This window comes from Brachycentrus maculatus, unplaced genomic scaffold (assembly GCF_059751285.1).
Source record: "Brachycentrus maculatus isolate JH-2025_06_01 unplaced genomic scaffold, ASM5975128v1 h1tg000236l, whole genome shotgun sequence".
Classification (NCBI taxonomy): Eukaryota; Metazoa; Arthropoda; class Insecta; order Trichoptera; family Brachycentridae; genus Brachycentrus; species Brachycentrus maculatus.
In genome coordinates this window covers 178474-194086 of record NW_028280987.1, presented here as the reverse complement: position 1 = coordinate 194086, position 15613 = coordinate 178474, and the positions used below count along the sequence as shown (strand labels likewise).

Genomic DNA, 15613 nt, shown 5'->3' with positions numbered 1-15613 from the left:
GTTTTCAGAATGCCCAGAAAATGTACTTTATCCCAGCAAAAGAGGTATATTTTTAACTTAATATTTATCCGCTACAGGGCAGAATGTGCTGTTTTTGCATTTTGAAGAAAATGTTTTGTTTTATTATTTTTTTAAAAATACTAAATATTTTTCAAATGGAGAAAAAATCTTCAGGTTTTACCTAAAAAGATCTGTTGCGCATTAAAAAGTTCAATAAGTGGCTTGATATTTATTTTTAATTTATTGTATAATATTTTTAAATTTTAAAAATGTTCTGAAAAATCTAGTTTTTTGATTTATGACGTTCTTGAAAGGAGTGAGCGACATATACACATGGTCAGTTTTCAATGTAAATGGTACGATATGTATATATTACGATCCTTATACCACAGTATTTTTCCTACCTTTGTTTATGTGGATATAATTTTTCATCATCGCTTCAAACCCAGAAAGGTTTGAGATGGTTTGGATGTGTGGAACGAAGGAGTGAGTACAAACGTTTAAAAACATCCTTATTAGATGAATGGAGTTGGGAAGCAAAAAAGGCTTGGCATGATGACAGAAGAAGAGTCGGAATATTCGATGGGTATGTATAATGAACGTGAACAAGGCGAATAATGTTTACAGAGACTAAGTGGTGTTGGTTCTACCCTCAGCCTATCGCCTACCCATGTCCGCATGATGGTTTGTTTAATTTAGACTTGTTGTTATTGAATATGCTTATATATTTTACTATATGTCCCAGCTCATGTAAGTATACTAAGTGATACTTAGATAAGCTGGGACATGTAAGTATTGCTCGTAGTAAAAAAATTAAGGAATAGATTTAAATCTAGATTATACTAAACATAAAAAAAACTCGAAGATATCTCGATTACCCTGCAAATAATGTTGATTATTTTAAATTAAAAACACTTTTGTTACTTTATTATTTGTGTTCCAGTCTTGTTAACCTTAATCCCATGTCCCAAAATGAGAAATAGAAATTACTCATCGGGAATATTATATGTATATATGATTTAGGTATGTAATATGTTTCGAAATAAATAAGTAAAGTGCCGAAATCCATCAGGTAGGTGCTATATTGTCTATGGCAACTTGTATTTTTTTACACTGAAGTGTCAGTTGTCATAATGGTTTATAAATAACTAAAGTGATTGTTATTAGTGCTTTTCACTTTAATATAATAGTTGTTCGGGTTTTAAGTGTAGTCCAAACGCAATACTATAGTACAGAGTACACCTCTTAGTGTTCATTAGTATAAACTCATGCCTCTAGCGAGATAGCGAGTGTTTTCGCCTAGAATTTTCACTAATGAATTACATTAAATTAAAGTAACTTTAAACATAAAAAGTAAATCCGCTCACGAGTAGGCATAAGCTATAAATCTTAAGTTGAATCCTGAGTAGGGTCATGATAAGCGATGTTGCTTAAGCCTTAGCTAGATTTCAGCAGAGTCACCTGGACGTTAGGTAATTAAAAAAATACATAGTGTTCATTCACTCATGGATCTCGCTACAGAGCAGATCAAGGTAGAATCTGGAGATGTAGAAGGGGAATTCGTCCGAACTGGGGACATCGTGGTGGCAACATGCCCCGTTATACTGCTGAAGAGTGAACCAGAGTCCGATGACGTTATTAGTAATATTCCACACTCTGGCGAAGGTGTAAAAAAGGAGTTTATTTACCCAGAAGTTCCTATCATCAAGGTGGAACCAGGTTCTGATTCTGAATACGATGATGTTCTCAACGATGGGAAATACATAACCGAGAAGCCAGGCACACCGGGAACCAGTGCAGCACCGTACTACGTGGGGGAAATGCATAATGATTCGGACAACATTGAAGCAGACGATTTTTATCCGGATGTTAAACAAGAACATTTAGCATTTTCTCTCTCTAGTAAGTTCGCCTTATCCTTTTTCCACACCCAATAATGAATGGAGCACTCCATCACACGCTAAAATTCCAATGTTGTATTGTTACAAGGGAACGTTTGAACTATCCGGTCTCGGGCATTTATCTCAGTCTACAGTATCTTATATATAAAACAAATCCTTTAAAATTCTCCCCGTCTCTTCTCATCTTATCATAGTTATTCCTATTACCTGCCATCTGGCGGCCTATGTGCTTAGTATTAAAAATGTAATGAAGGGGGTGTTTTTGATAATTATGATGTTTAAGTACTCACCCTTACGCTGATATTGATCAACAACGCATATTATATTGACTACAGTATTTACTAAAGTAACTTTACTTTTCTATGTGTGAAAGTGTCTTTAATATAGTTATGCAATATAATGTAAGGCATGTGGGAATCATAGAAAATCTTATTTACATGTGTACTCCATTATATTGTTTCAGGTGGAAAGGACCAGAAACCATTATATTCTGATAAGACAACGAATCGATCATCTAATTCTCAAGATAACTTATCGTCTTCGTCTTACGCTGAGTTGACAAGCAAAAGTGACTTGGGATGTTATATTCTTACTCCGTCTATGGAGAAACTACATGCATGTTCAGAATGTAAATATACAAGCGCAGATAAAAGCAATTTTAAGAGACATGTTTTATCTCACAATGTAAAGCCTCTATCTTGTTCACATTGTGATTTCACAAGTACATCCCATAGTCGTTTAAAAGTACATATTCTGACTCACTCTGACAAGAAACCAATCTCGTGTGCGCATTGTAATTTCACGTGTTTACAAAAAACTCAATTGAAAAGACATAGTTTGGCTCATACTGGCGAAAAACCATTCTCTTGTTCAGAATGCAACTTTACAAGCTCTAGAAAATGTCATTTGAAAACGCATGTTTTAACCCACGTTAGAGTGAAACCTTTCTCTTGTTCACAATGCACATTTACTTGCGCGCAGGAAAGATACTTAAAGAGGCACATTTTGACGCATTCCGGGGAAAAACCATTCTCTTGTTTGCAATGTAAATCAACATTCGCACGGAAAAGTCATTTGGACAGACATATGACAACTCATTCCGATGTGAAATCCATCTCATGTCACCATTGTAGTTTTACGTGCGCGCTGAAAAGTAGTTTGAAAAAACATAGTTTAATTCACACCGGTGAGAAACCATTCTCATGTTCAAAGTGTAAGTTTACGTGCTCCGACATGAGCAACTTGAAAAGGCACATAATAACACATTCTGGCGAGAAACCGTTTTCTTGCTCGCGATGTAGTTTTACCTGTGCCAGAAAAAGCTATTTGAAAACGCACATTTCAACTCACACTGGGAAGGCGTTTTCATGTTCACAATGTAAGTTTACATGCATTCAAAAGAGATACTTTAAAATACACATGCTAACTCATTCCAAGTAGTAGTATTGCTACACATTCATCAGTAAATCTCTTTCCTTGCACATTTTATATACCTTTGGCACCATCGCCTGCATGTATTATCTACTATCGACTAGGAGAACAACATCGTGAGCATACAAAAGGCAACAGATATTTAAATAATTAATTAATGATACCGTGTTATTTATTAAACGTAGATATATATTTTAAAAAATATAAATTTACGTCGCATTACGGGTTCTGCTTAGTGACGCTTTCATCAAAATAATAATGTATTGTAAACTATATAAATTATGATTCCCATTGATGTCAGTAAAATCAATTCCTTATTGTTTGAATTTAATTCCTTAGATTAAGTATGTATGCTTTATTAAATTATTTTCGGTTGAATACATAGATGTTTTAAAAAAAATATTTAAGTTATTAATTTTATAACTGTGAAACTGTAAATCTTTAATAATAATTACAAAAGCGCTCTTAACTGGACTTTCATTACCACGCAAATTCGAATAAAAATGATTACTTATGTTTTCAAAGATCCTGTTAGTGGTGCATTAAGGTAATACTGAAAGGGAGTTAGTTACCATCCTAAGGGATCTTAGCCTTGATAGAAGACCGCCGCACCTTCAGCCAACCATTTTTATGCAAAAACAACACTTTCTGCCCTGTAGCGGGTATATATTAAGTTAAAAATATGCCGCTTTTGCTGGGATATAAAACATTTTCTGGGCATTCCGAAAACATGCACGACTGAAAATTTACGATTTTTGATATATTTTTGAAAGCAGTGAGCGAAGTGTTGTAAGGACCGCTTGATTCAGCGAAGGTCGAGATGGATGTGTAGAACAGGTGTGATGTACAAATAAAACTCATTTTTTAAATTTATTCTGAAGTGTTCGCCACTAGAAACCGGTTCTTGGCATAGCTCCGTTGCTCTTCGGTTTTAACTTCTCAGAGACCGGTGCTATGCTAGTTTCTTAGTGCTCGTAGTGAATATTTTATTAAATTAAACACTTGAATAAACCACTTTAATGAGTTTTATTTATATATTTACGACTAGTTTCGAAAGACGACATGTTTTCATCTTCTGGTACAAATTAAAACTAACGAACAAAAATGTATTTAGGTGTATTTGTAGGTTAATAAATAAAGGGAGGGGGGTAAAAGGAAACATTGATAATAATGGTGACGTATTTTGAAACAGTATATTATTAATTAATGTTTTATCTTAATTAAAATTTTTATGTATTTCAAAATTCTTCATCACTTAACCTTTATTTGTAACAAAAACTAACTAACTAACCATCACGCCGCTTCCCCGCAGGGGTAGGCAGAGAGAATAGAGCGCCACACCACTCTGTCCTTGCAAACATTCTTCGCCTCTTCCACGTTCATGCATCTCCTCATACATACCCGCCGATTGTTACGACTCCTAACCTGACCACTTTCAAGTATTTGGCATACCTGATCGTGCCATGTTTTTCTCGGTCTTCCTCTGCTTCTTTTCCCGCTAACATTCGCCTCATAAATTTGTTTCACCGTTCTTTCCTCACTCATTCGTTCTACATGTCCAAACCATCTCAACACACCTTTCTTAATTTTATCGATAATGCTTATCTCAGCTTTGCATTCTTTCCTTATTTCACTATTCGCACATCTATCATACATCGTTTTGTTACACATTCTTCTGAGAGATCGCATTTCGACTGCATTCAGTCTACTTTCATCCTTCTTTTGCCAACTCCATGTTTCACTTCCATACATTAGAGTTGGAACCAGGACTCCGTTGTGCACTGCCAGTTTAGCTTCCGCTGATAGGTTTTTATTTGCTATAACTGATTTCAGTGCACCGTTCACTTTGTTCCCAGCATTCACTCTCCTTTCTATATCTTTATCAATCTTTCCATCCCTAGAAAACATACTACCCAAATACACGAAATCATCTACCTGTTCCAGAATCTCTCCGTTTACCAATATTTCACATTCAGATCTGCATTCTTCTCTTTCAAAAACCATAATCTTAGATTTGCTAACATTCATCAATAAGTCACTTTCCTTGCACACATTATACACTTTTGTCACCAACGCCTGCAGGTCTTCTCTGCTATCGGCAAGAAGAACAGCATCGTCAGCATACAAAAGGCAACAGACAGTCAAATTATTCATTCTGGCTCCAACATTTAAATCTTTCAGTTCTTTCATGCAATTATCCATGTATAGGTTAAACAGCCACGGTGACATTACACATCCCTGCTTAACACCTTTAGAGATGCTAAGCCAGGATGAAAATGAACCACTTACCCTTATGCATGCAGTGCTATCCTCGTACAAGGATGCTATGCCTTGGATAAGTTTACTGCTTACCCCATACTCAGATAACACCTTCCATAGCTTCGTTCTATCAACTCGGTCATACGCTTTCTGCAAATCCACAAAAGCACAGAAAAGCTTTTGGTTTTTGGACAAAAACTTTTCAGTAATGTTGCGCAAGGCAAAAATTTGATCCGTACATCCTCTCCCATTCATAAATCCACTCTGGACATCCCACACTTTGTCCTTTGTTATGGTTCTCACTCTTTCAATAAGGATTCGACCATACATCTTGCCAACAGCACTCAATAGACTGATTGCTCTATAGTTCCCACATTCCACCCTAGAACCTTTACCCTTGTAGAGAGGCATTATAACTGCCCTTCTCCAATCCACCGGAGTATAACTCTCCTCCAGACAACGGTTAAAGAGCCTATGCAACCATGTGAGAACTATTTCGCCACCATTCTTGACGTATTCTGCGGCAAAATTGTCGAATCCTAGAGCCTTTCCATTTTTCAAAGACTTAGTGGCATTCTTAATTTCTTCCATACTTATCTCTCTTGAAACATCATTCACACATATTCGGGGAAATGTACTTACGTCACTAACGTTATTAATCGTATGTGTTTCATACACCTCCTCGAAATACTCTTTCCATCTCTCTTTTATATCTTTTTCATTCGTCACCATTTTTCCGTCTTTCGCTGCAATCGATTTCGTACATACATTCAAGCTTAGACTTCGGGAGTTTTTGACTTCTTTCCAGAAAATTTTTATATTTTCTTGGAAATTTTTTGTCATTTTTACTCCTTCATCCTTCCTCAACAAACGTTTTCGTTCACTCACCCCTTGCTTAACTTTCATTTTACAATCCTTGTATACTTTTTTAACCGATTCATACTCAGCGGAGCTTTTATTCCTCACTGCCAAACACTTTAACCACGCATTCTTCTTCTCTTTCACTAAATCCTTAACATCATCATCCCACCACGCATCGCCTTTTTTCCTTCCTTGTACCGCTGTACCACACACTACCTTTGCGGATTCACACACACTACCTTTCAGATGTTCCCACATTTCATTTATACTAAGTTCATTTACATCTTCCGCAATCAACCTGTTGCATACGTCTGTTTCAAACTTAACTCTTATGTCATCATTCTGTAGCTTTTCTACTTTGACTCTAGAAGGAGCCGCCACCTTGTTCGTTTTGGCCCTCCACCCTTGGAACAGAATCACTCTTGAAACTACCAAAAAGTGATCTGTTTCCATTTCGGCCCCCCTGAACACTCTTGTGTCTACTGTGGCGGATCTCAATCTAGAGTCAATGACGACATAATCGATAATAGACCTTTCATCACATCTCTCCCAAGTATATTGATTATTTTATTTGTAACAGAGTGTAATAATTTAAGTGTATGAGAGTCAAATGAGTGGTTAGTTTCCAAAGTGATTTCTTGTAGTGATTACTTGCTTTATTTAATGACTGTTCGTATATTTAATTGGTCCACCAAACGAGACCCGTGTATTTCCACCGAAAGCCTTTCTCCCACTCCAACCGTCTCGTACCGCTCGCCGCAACGTACAAGCGACAGTGTCGGTCTCTAAGGGCGAAGGCTGACCGGAGCATTTCGTCGTAACGTAACACGTCACGATGCGAGCATTCAGGCAATCAGTACACCGAGCCGAGCGCTCCATCCATAGCTTCGGATGCTCGGTGATGCTCGCCGCGAGCGATGTTACGACGAAATGCTCCGGTCAGTCTCCACCTTAAAGAGTAAATCCACCCAGAAGTAGGCATGGGCCATAAAACTTATATAATAAAATAACAACTATGTATTTTTTTTCCATTTCATTTGACCGATATCGTAAGACCCCAGTCTGACGATGTCGGTTACGACGAAACTCGGTTGCTGGTCAACTAAAATTAATGTGGAAAAAATTACATAGTTATTTTATTCTATAAAATGCAGTTCCACCAATAAATGTCAGTACAAAACTTAAATCTTATATAAAGTTGAAACCTAAGTACGGCCATGATAAGCGGTGTTGCATAAGACGTAGCTAGATTTCAGAGTCACTTAGACTTTAGGTAATTCAAAACTCTAACGGTCAGTCGGAAAATAACTCGCGAGTGGATCATACTACGGTTTCGGTGGAATTTTTCGTAATATCATTTTTATACTCATAATATTATTACAGTTAATTTATAAATTCCTTCATAATTATTTCCTAGCAGCTAACCCCGAAAGTGATTTTTTTCTTTATTGGGGGGCAGCATACCGTGCCAAATTATATTTAACAATAGTTGACAAAGAAGGTCCTTTTCAGGTTCATTCTTTATTATATCTTACATTTATTCCATTTCGTTAGTAAGTATATACAAATCCATAATGACAATTTATGCCTAATGATGTCACTAATGAAAAACTAACTGACCATCACACCGCTTCTCCGCAGGGCTAGGCAGAGAGAATAGAACACCGATTTGTCTTTGCAAACAATTTTCGCCTCTTCTTCATTCATGCATCTCTTTATTCATACCCGCCAATTGTTCCGACTCCTTTCCGACCACTTTCAAGTATTTGAAATACCTGATCACGCCATGTTTACTTCGGACTTCCTCTGCTTTTTACCAACTACATTCGCCTCATACATTTGTTTACTATCATTCGTTTAAAAATATTTTGTTATATCTATTTGTATTTTGTGGTACAGTGATGCCTCGCATAACAAACGTGTGTAAAGTGATCACTTAACCAGCCTATGACAGGTCATAAGTCCTGTAAATACCCAGACTTCCATATTCTTCTTCATCTCAATTGAGAAATAAAAAAGGTATCAATTCTTTTTAACAGCTATCAGTTGTTCGTGGTGAGTTTCCATGTGTATCTTCAAATGACTTTTCTGTTTAAATCTTAATTCACAATGCAAGCACGAAAACGGTTTCTCCCCAGTGTGAGTTAACATGTGCGTCTTTAAATGGCACTTTTGTGAAAATTTAGATTCGCAACTTGTGCACGAGAACGGCTTCTCGCCAGTGTGAGTTAACATGTGTCTTTTTAAAATTCTTTTCTCTGAACATCTGTATTCACAGCTTGTGCATGAGAACGGTTTCTCACCAGTATGATTCGACATGTGCCTTTTTAAATAAACCTCCTGTGAAGTTCTAAATTTGCAAAGTGAACACGAAAATGGTTTCTCGTCAGTTATTTTTTTAATTGTCCTCTTCAGATCTGAAAAAAGATAACTTTCAATGCAACGGAAAATAGTTCTCACAGTATTTTTTTTTAGACAAACAACTATTTAAGTGCAAAATGTGTAAATGAAGTAAAAACAAGTCCCTTTTTATTTTTGTCAGTGATTTATCGATGATCTTTAAGAATGTGGTGTTTATTTACCATTCACAAAATAAAGGAATTACTTATGCATATATCTTAAATACATAATGACAATTTTAAAGCGTAACGGAATACATTATTAAAATCTATATTTTTAATGTAAAAATATGAATACTGTTCATAGTTAGAAAACCAATTTTGGATAAATGTTAAAAAAAGTTTAAACTAATTTAGGTTTTGGTGATTACTATCGATCCCCTTTGCAGCCTATCATTTGTTTTGACCGTTCGATAAACCTTTTTTTAAGGTTATCGATTCTTCGAAGGTTATCGATCCAACGAAGTTTCGATCAGCTCTGTTAATAATGTACAACTCCTTCTTGAGATATTTTTGTAAATTTCTTTGAAATAGTAAGAAAAATTGTTAAAATAGTAATCTGCAAAAATAGCTAACATTCTCTAAAAATATATACATGCGAATATCTACATTGTTTCGTTTAAAAAAACAGTACATCTAACATATAATTTATATTACCGTCACGAGATTCCAAGGTTTCTTGTTTTACATCTGGAAAAGAATGATCAGTACTGGTCCCGGGTGTATTTGGCACCTTGTATTTTCCAGCATAGAAGACCTCACCTAATTCGGGATCGGTTCCTGGCTCCGCCTTGATAATGGGAACTTCTGGATGTAAAATCTCATTATCTACAGCAGAAAATAACACATCTCCACCACTTTCAATGCACCTTGTAAAATTATCACACTCTTGTTTTTCGGCAGAGTGAGTTAACGTGTGTTTCATAAATTCTGCTTTTTCTGAACATCTAAATTCACAACTAGAGCACAGGAATGGTTCCTCACTTTTGTGAGTTAACATGTGTCGTTTTAAATATACTCTTTGCGAACACCTATATTCACATGCTAGGCATTTAAACGGTTTCTCGCCGGTATGAGTTAAAATGTGTTTCCGCATATCTCCCGTTCGTGAAAATTTGTGTGCACATTCTGGACATGAAAACGGTTTGTCAACGCTGTGAGTCAACATATGTTTGTTTAAATTATCTTTCGAAGAACATTTAAACTGGCACTTGGAGCATGAGAACGGTTTCTCGCCGGTGTGAGTTGTCATGTGTATTTTTATATATCGTTTCTGCGAACATCTAAACTCACATTCGGGACATTTGTAAGGTTTTTCATTAGTATGACATAACATGTGCGTCTTTATGTAACTTTTAATAGCGCATTTATACTGACATTTTGGGCACGAGTATGGTTTTGCCCCTGTATGTGATAAAATGTGTTTCTTTAAATCCCCTTTTCGAGAACATCTGTATTCACATTCTGCACATGAGAATCTTTTTTCATCACTGTGAGTTAACATATGTATTTTTATATACGCTTTCCGAGAACATTTAAATTCACAACTTGTGCACGAGAACGGTTTTTCACCAGTGTGGATTATCGTGTGTTTTTGTAATTGGCTTTTTAGTGAACATCTAAAATCACAAATTGAGCATGAGAAGGGTTTTTCGCCTGTGTGAGTTAACATGTGTATTTTTATACGATAGTTCTCTGAACATCTGTATTCACAAGTTGGACATTTGAACGGTTTGTCTTTAGAAATTTTATTTCTGGTGCGGCTTTCATCTAAAACAAAGAAATACGTGAAATGAAATTGAAATAAATAAATCAATTTAGAGTATTAATGATTTTATAGTGTTACAACGATTTTTAGCTAACTTAACAATTATATATTTTTAAATGTATCTGATGAAATAAATAACCTCACAATTTATAACAATAATAAAAATTCCACATCCCCACCTCTCTCAATCCAAACCTAACTTTATTTCTTAAACTCGCCCACTCACCTAACTATGAATATTACAATGTTTTAGAGTACATGTTAAACCCTGATGATGACAAGGTTCTTTATGGGAAGTTTAAGGAAGGGGGTAGAGGGAAAAACTAAGGGGGGATGTTTGATGGACAGTCAGGATTCTAATGTTAAATAGAACTCAGACTCTTTACTCTTTGTGTTAAAAGTTACTACAGTTTAATGTAATTCATGAGTGAAAATTCTAGTCAAAAACACTCACTACAGTGAATCTACAGTTATTTTACCTCAAGTTGTTATGTTTGCTAACTAAATATAAACCAGAGGTAAAATAAATATGAATATAAATAAATCAGAGGTAAAATAAATATGAAAGGACAGTAGAGCTATCGACAGATATACTTACTAGAGTCTCGATCAATATTACTGGGGGTCTGTTCACACTCTTGATTGACTTCAGGATACGGAATATCCAGTACTTCGTGTTTAACTTCAACATTGCTCTCTGGTTCTGGTTTAGTTGCAATACCATGTTTAGTGTAGAGAATGTGTCCTTCTTCATCACTACTATGCGGTTCCGTCTTGATAATAGGAACCTCTGTATAAATGACCTCCTCCTTTATGGTAAAATGTGGCACATTGTTGCCTATAGAATCTGTCCTTTCTCCAGTATGGGCTGTTCTTGGTTCGGTTTTGCATTCAAACTCCATCATATGTTCAATCTTCAAACTGTCATTCAATAAACCTGCAAATAAACACAATAGTAAATACATTTTGAGTGTGGTTTTATATTATTTTATGACATCTGAACTAATTGATTACTGTTAATTGGAGACAAGCCAGATTTGTGTACAAGTATTTGGACTCATTCAAATTGTTGTACATAAAAACTGAATAGGCTGAATGTGTTGGAGATGTGGATCTAGAAGAATTCTCGGGATATCCTAGAGAGACCACACCTCCAACGACGAGGTGCTACGATTGATCAAGGAAAGGAAGCCCCTACTCACGACTATCTTCAAAAGACGCGCCGAATGGATCGACCACGTACTGAGACAGGAGGGTTTCCTGTACCAAATAAAAGAGGGGACGATCGAGGGAATAAACGCCAGAGGACGCCCACGCCGCGAATACCTAAGCGACTTATACGAAGACATGGGCTGCTCGACGTATGAGGAGCTGAAGAGTACTTCCGAAAATAGGCGAGAATGGCGAAAGAGATGTCATCTGTTGTTACAGACCAATCCCCAGGATTGACACCAAAGAAGAGGAATTAACTGGTCTAATTATAAGCTAAAATAATCAAATGAACAGGATATTTTATTTATAATTTATATTTGAGGCACTAACTTTGTGATTTTACATTTTATAATAAAAATGTAAATTTGTTTTAAAAAATCACTGTATATTTTTTTTATAACATAATTATAATGTCTACCGGTTTCGAAGCTAACCGCTTCTTCTTAAGTCTTGATAAAGAAGCGGTTAGCTTCGAAACTGGTTGACATTATAATTATGTTATAATAAAATATTTATAGTGATTTTAAAACAAAGTTACATTTTAACTATATAATTGTGATATTTTATTTATTGTTTCGGCATTTACTTTGTGATAAGACATGTTGAAATTATTAAAGAAAACACTTGTTTTTTTACCACTTGTTTATTTTATGACGACTAGTTTCGGAAGCTAAGCGTTCATCTTCAGTTTACATTTGGACCTGACATAATTTCAAAATGAAAAGGATATTTTCTGGCGTTTCTCATGTATGTGATTATAATCCAGGATTCAGACTTCAAATACAAAGAAAAGAGTTTCTGCTAAATAGAAAGTTCCTTTCATAACTTCACAGTAAGCTACGCAAATGCCCAGACTTCCATATTCTCCTTCATTTATGTTGAGATGTCGGAAAATAATACAATAGGAAATGACCACGTCGTTTCAATTTATTCGCCTATAAAAGGGAATAAATTGACTCTACTTTGAAAAATATCGTTAGATAGGTTGAAAGAACCGCTTACCTTTGTAATTCTTATTTATAGGGGAGAATCCGCGTCACGTATTTGGCCACATATGTTTCACGTCTCGCATACGTTAAAACAGATACGATTTAACAGTTAATCTTAATACTACGTGCATGCCATTAAAACCTGTTCAGAGTTTTTTTTTATTTATGTTATACACTCGTTTGCAAGTGATTTTGGCTCTAACAAACATTGTTATTGTATTGAATTTATTTTATTCAGTTGTTATTGTGTATCCGCACAAGTACTTTTAAAGTCCTTCTTCATGAGAAGGAGCCCTGTATCTATTTCAATAATAATCTTAGTATGTTGAAATACTAAATATAATAAAACAATGAGCTTGTGAGCTCAACTGACAGATCACAGACGCTAATTTATAAAAACAAAAAATAGTTATCATAGACAATACTACACCGTTTTGGAAGAATCTAAGTCGGTACCTATCCAGTTCTCAAACAGAGTACTTACCTGAATTTTAAAATTCTTAAGGCTGATTGCTAGGCGATAAATTTTAAGTGTGAAAAGCACCCCTTGAGACGGATTCTGACACCTCCCAAATATTACAGCATTTCGGTTCGATTCTTTGACTTTAAGGTTTGATTGCATCGACACAGATGGCACTAGTTATGTAATTTTTACAGTACCTTTTTTTACGTATAAACATTATTATAATTAGCTTTATATAGTATATTATAAACACACATACCCACACAAATAATGTTGTACGTGTTTAAACATGCTTTTAAAATTCGTGCAGGCAACGAAAAGCTCATACAAAAAAACAAATCAGGATGGTTGTTACCCCCCTGTACCCTACTTTCATCGTATTCAAATAATCACATTCTTCAGTAAATCGACAACACTCTAGACCATGGGTCGGCAACCTTTTGTTGTAAAAGGGCCAAATATTTTTCATGGGGATCAGTGCGGGCCGCACTTGCAGTAAGTATACTTACAATATTTATGTACAAATATTTTAGTTTTAAAAATAAAACGCTAAGTGTATATTTTAACGACATTTATTGTATTTAATAAAATCAATGAGATTCCCTTCGCTCCCTTTCTCGCTTCCTTTCACTCGATTGTGTATGATATCGTCCGTCATGTGCGTTGCGGCGAGAATCTCGCGGGCCGCACCAAGATGTCTCGCGGGCCGCAGGTTGCCGACCCATGCTCTAGAAGCACGATTCAAATATCCACGGTGAAGGCAAATTTAAATGGAATGAGATACACGGAGTGAGGACAGGCCTGATTTTTATTTTTGTATGGAATTGTCCTAACTAGATGAAATATGAAAATCTGCGATTACGGATATAAGGTTATGTGGGACTCATTGCCATACAGAAATACGTGTATTTTTGTAAACAAATAACACATAAATAAATCAAAGTGTGATGAATGGGAAAATGCCATAATTATTTTTTTACTCTACTGAGTAGTTTTATTATGAAAATCCGCCCATTTTATAAGATTGAACCAAAAATAATAGGCAAAGAAAACTAACAATATTTTGATATTACTGTCAAAATAAAATAATAAAAATACTAATTCTGAATTCATTAACAATCAATAGAAAGGATACTAAATAAATTGTTGAATTACGTTAAATTCAAAATAAATATTCCTGGGCATAATTTGCATTATAATCAATTGCTTTGTTAACTAAATTAAAACAAATTTAGTGATAGGAAAAAACTATTAAATCTGATTAATTTATGGAAATTTTAAATAATATTTTAGATAGTCCCTTCTTATTGCAAATAATAAATATTTACGTCCAACCGGAAACACAAAAAACCGTCATATATTTTAATATGACAAATATCCCCACGATTTTAAATTGCAATGGCCGTAAATAAACAATACAGTTACCTCTAGTGGGCAAGCGCAGAGATGTTGATTACAGTACATAAAATATATCGTCTAAAAATAGGAAATATTTTTGACTTTTTACTATTTATAAAAATTTCATGATTTAGCTAAAAAAATCGAAGCAAAAACTAAATCGACTGCATCGCACTGATATAATACGTGTTGAATTCCTGTCACACAAAAAGGGGTGGATCTTGAACCGTTGCTTTGTATTACATGCGTAGAATTAATATATATTTACATATTTTAAAGCGCATTTTACATGACTAATGTTTCGTTAAATCCGATGGGGCGTACAGTCAACAGAGAGACTGGAGATACTATTACTAGTTCCAAATTTTTACACGATAACGATTGGCGGCAGCACCTTCCGGTCGCGTCATTTGAATTTTTTATAAAATTTGTTAAATTAAGCACTAGTAACTATATTCGTATTTTTTGATGATGAAAATTAAAAAAAATTATACCAAAAGAAATGGCGCGAGAGATAAAATTTATTTTAAACGTTGAATTTTATTTATTAAACAAAATATAATTCTTTAAAAATATTTGAAAAAATGCACGCGCCGGATTGAATTAATGTTGATTGTTAAATACATTAAAAAAATTGAACTTCATTCTCATTAAATATTAATATCGTATTTTCTACTTTTGTATTTTTTTTTCTCAGAAACAAACTATGTATTTATTTTTTTATTATTGAAAAAAAATGAATTCAAATAATGTCTATCAATGACGAATATGGTTTTCTTAATATATTTCGAAAAAAATCTCCAAGGAACCCCGTTCGATAAATTAATTAAATAAATAAGTACCTACCAGCTGGGAGCTACGTCATATCTAGCCTCGCGAGTGACGTCACAGCTCGCCTTGAATTTTGGGTGCAGTTGGTCTTAATTCAAATT

General features: G+C 34.9%; 2 protein-coding genes across 2 annotated transcripts; one reads left to right on the top strand and one right to left on the bottom strand.

The window, feature by feature from the left end:
* The first annotated feature begins 923 nt into the window (after nucleotides 1-923).
* LOC148306592 (uncharacterized) lies at nucleotides 924-4600 on the top strand. Its single transcript, XM_088264690.1, has 2 exons — nucleotides 924-1902; nucleotides 2365-4600. Exons 1-2 carry the CDS (start codon nucleotides 1506-1508, stop codon nucleotides 3339-3341), a joined length of 1374 nt encoding a protein of 457 aa, XP_088120816.1. The 5' UTR covers nucleotides 924-1505; the 3' UTR covers nucleotides 3342-4600.
* A 3357-nt stretch (nucleotides 4601-7957) lies between these two features.
* On the bottom strand, nucleotides 7958-13193 carry LOC148306591 (uncharacterized). Its single transcript, XM_088264689.1, has 4 exons — nucleotides 12834-13193; nucleotides 11218-11556; nucleotides 9509-10621; nucleotides 7958-8869 (listed from the first exon to the last, which is right to left on the bottom strand). Exons 2-4 carry the CDS (start codon nucleotides 11522-11524, stop codon nucleotides 8475-8477), a joined length of 1815 nt encoding a protein of 604 aa, XP_088120815.1. The 5' UTR covers nucleotides 11525-11556; nucleotides 12834-13193; the 3' UTR covers nucleotides 7958-8474.
* Nucleotides 13194-15613: the final 2420 nt, after the last annotated feature.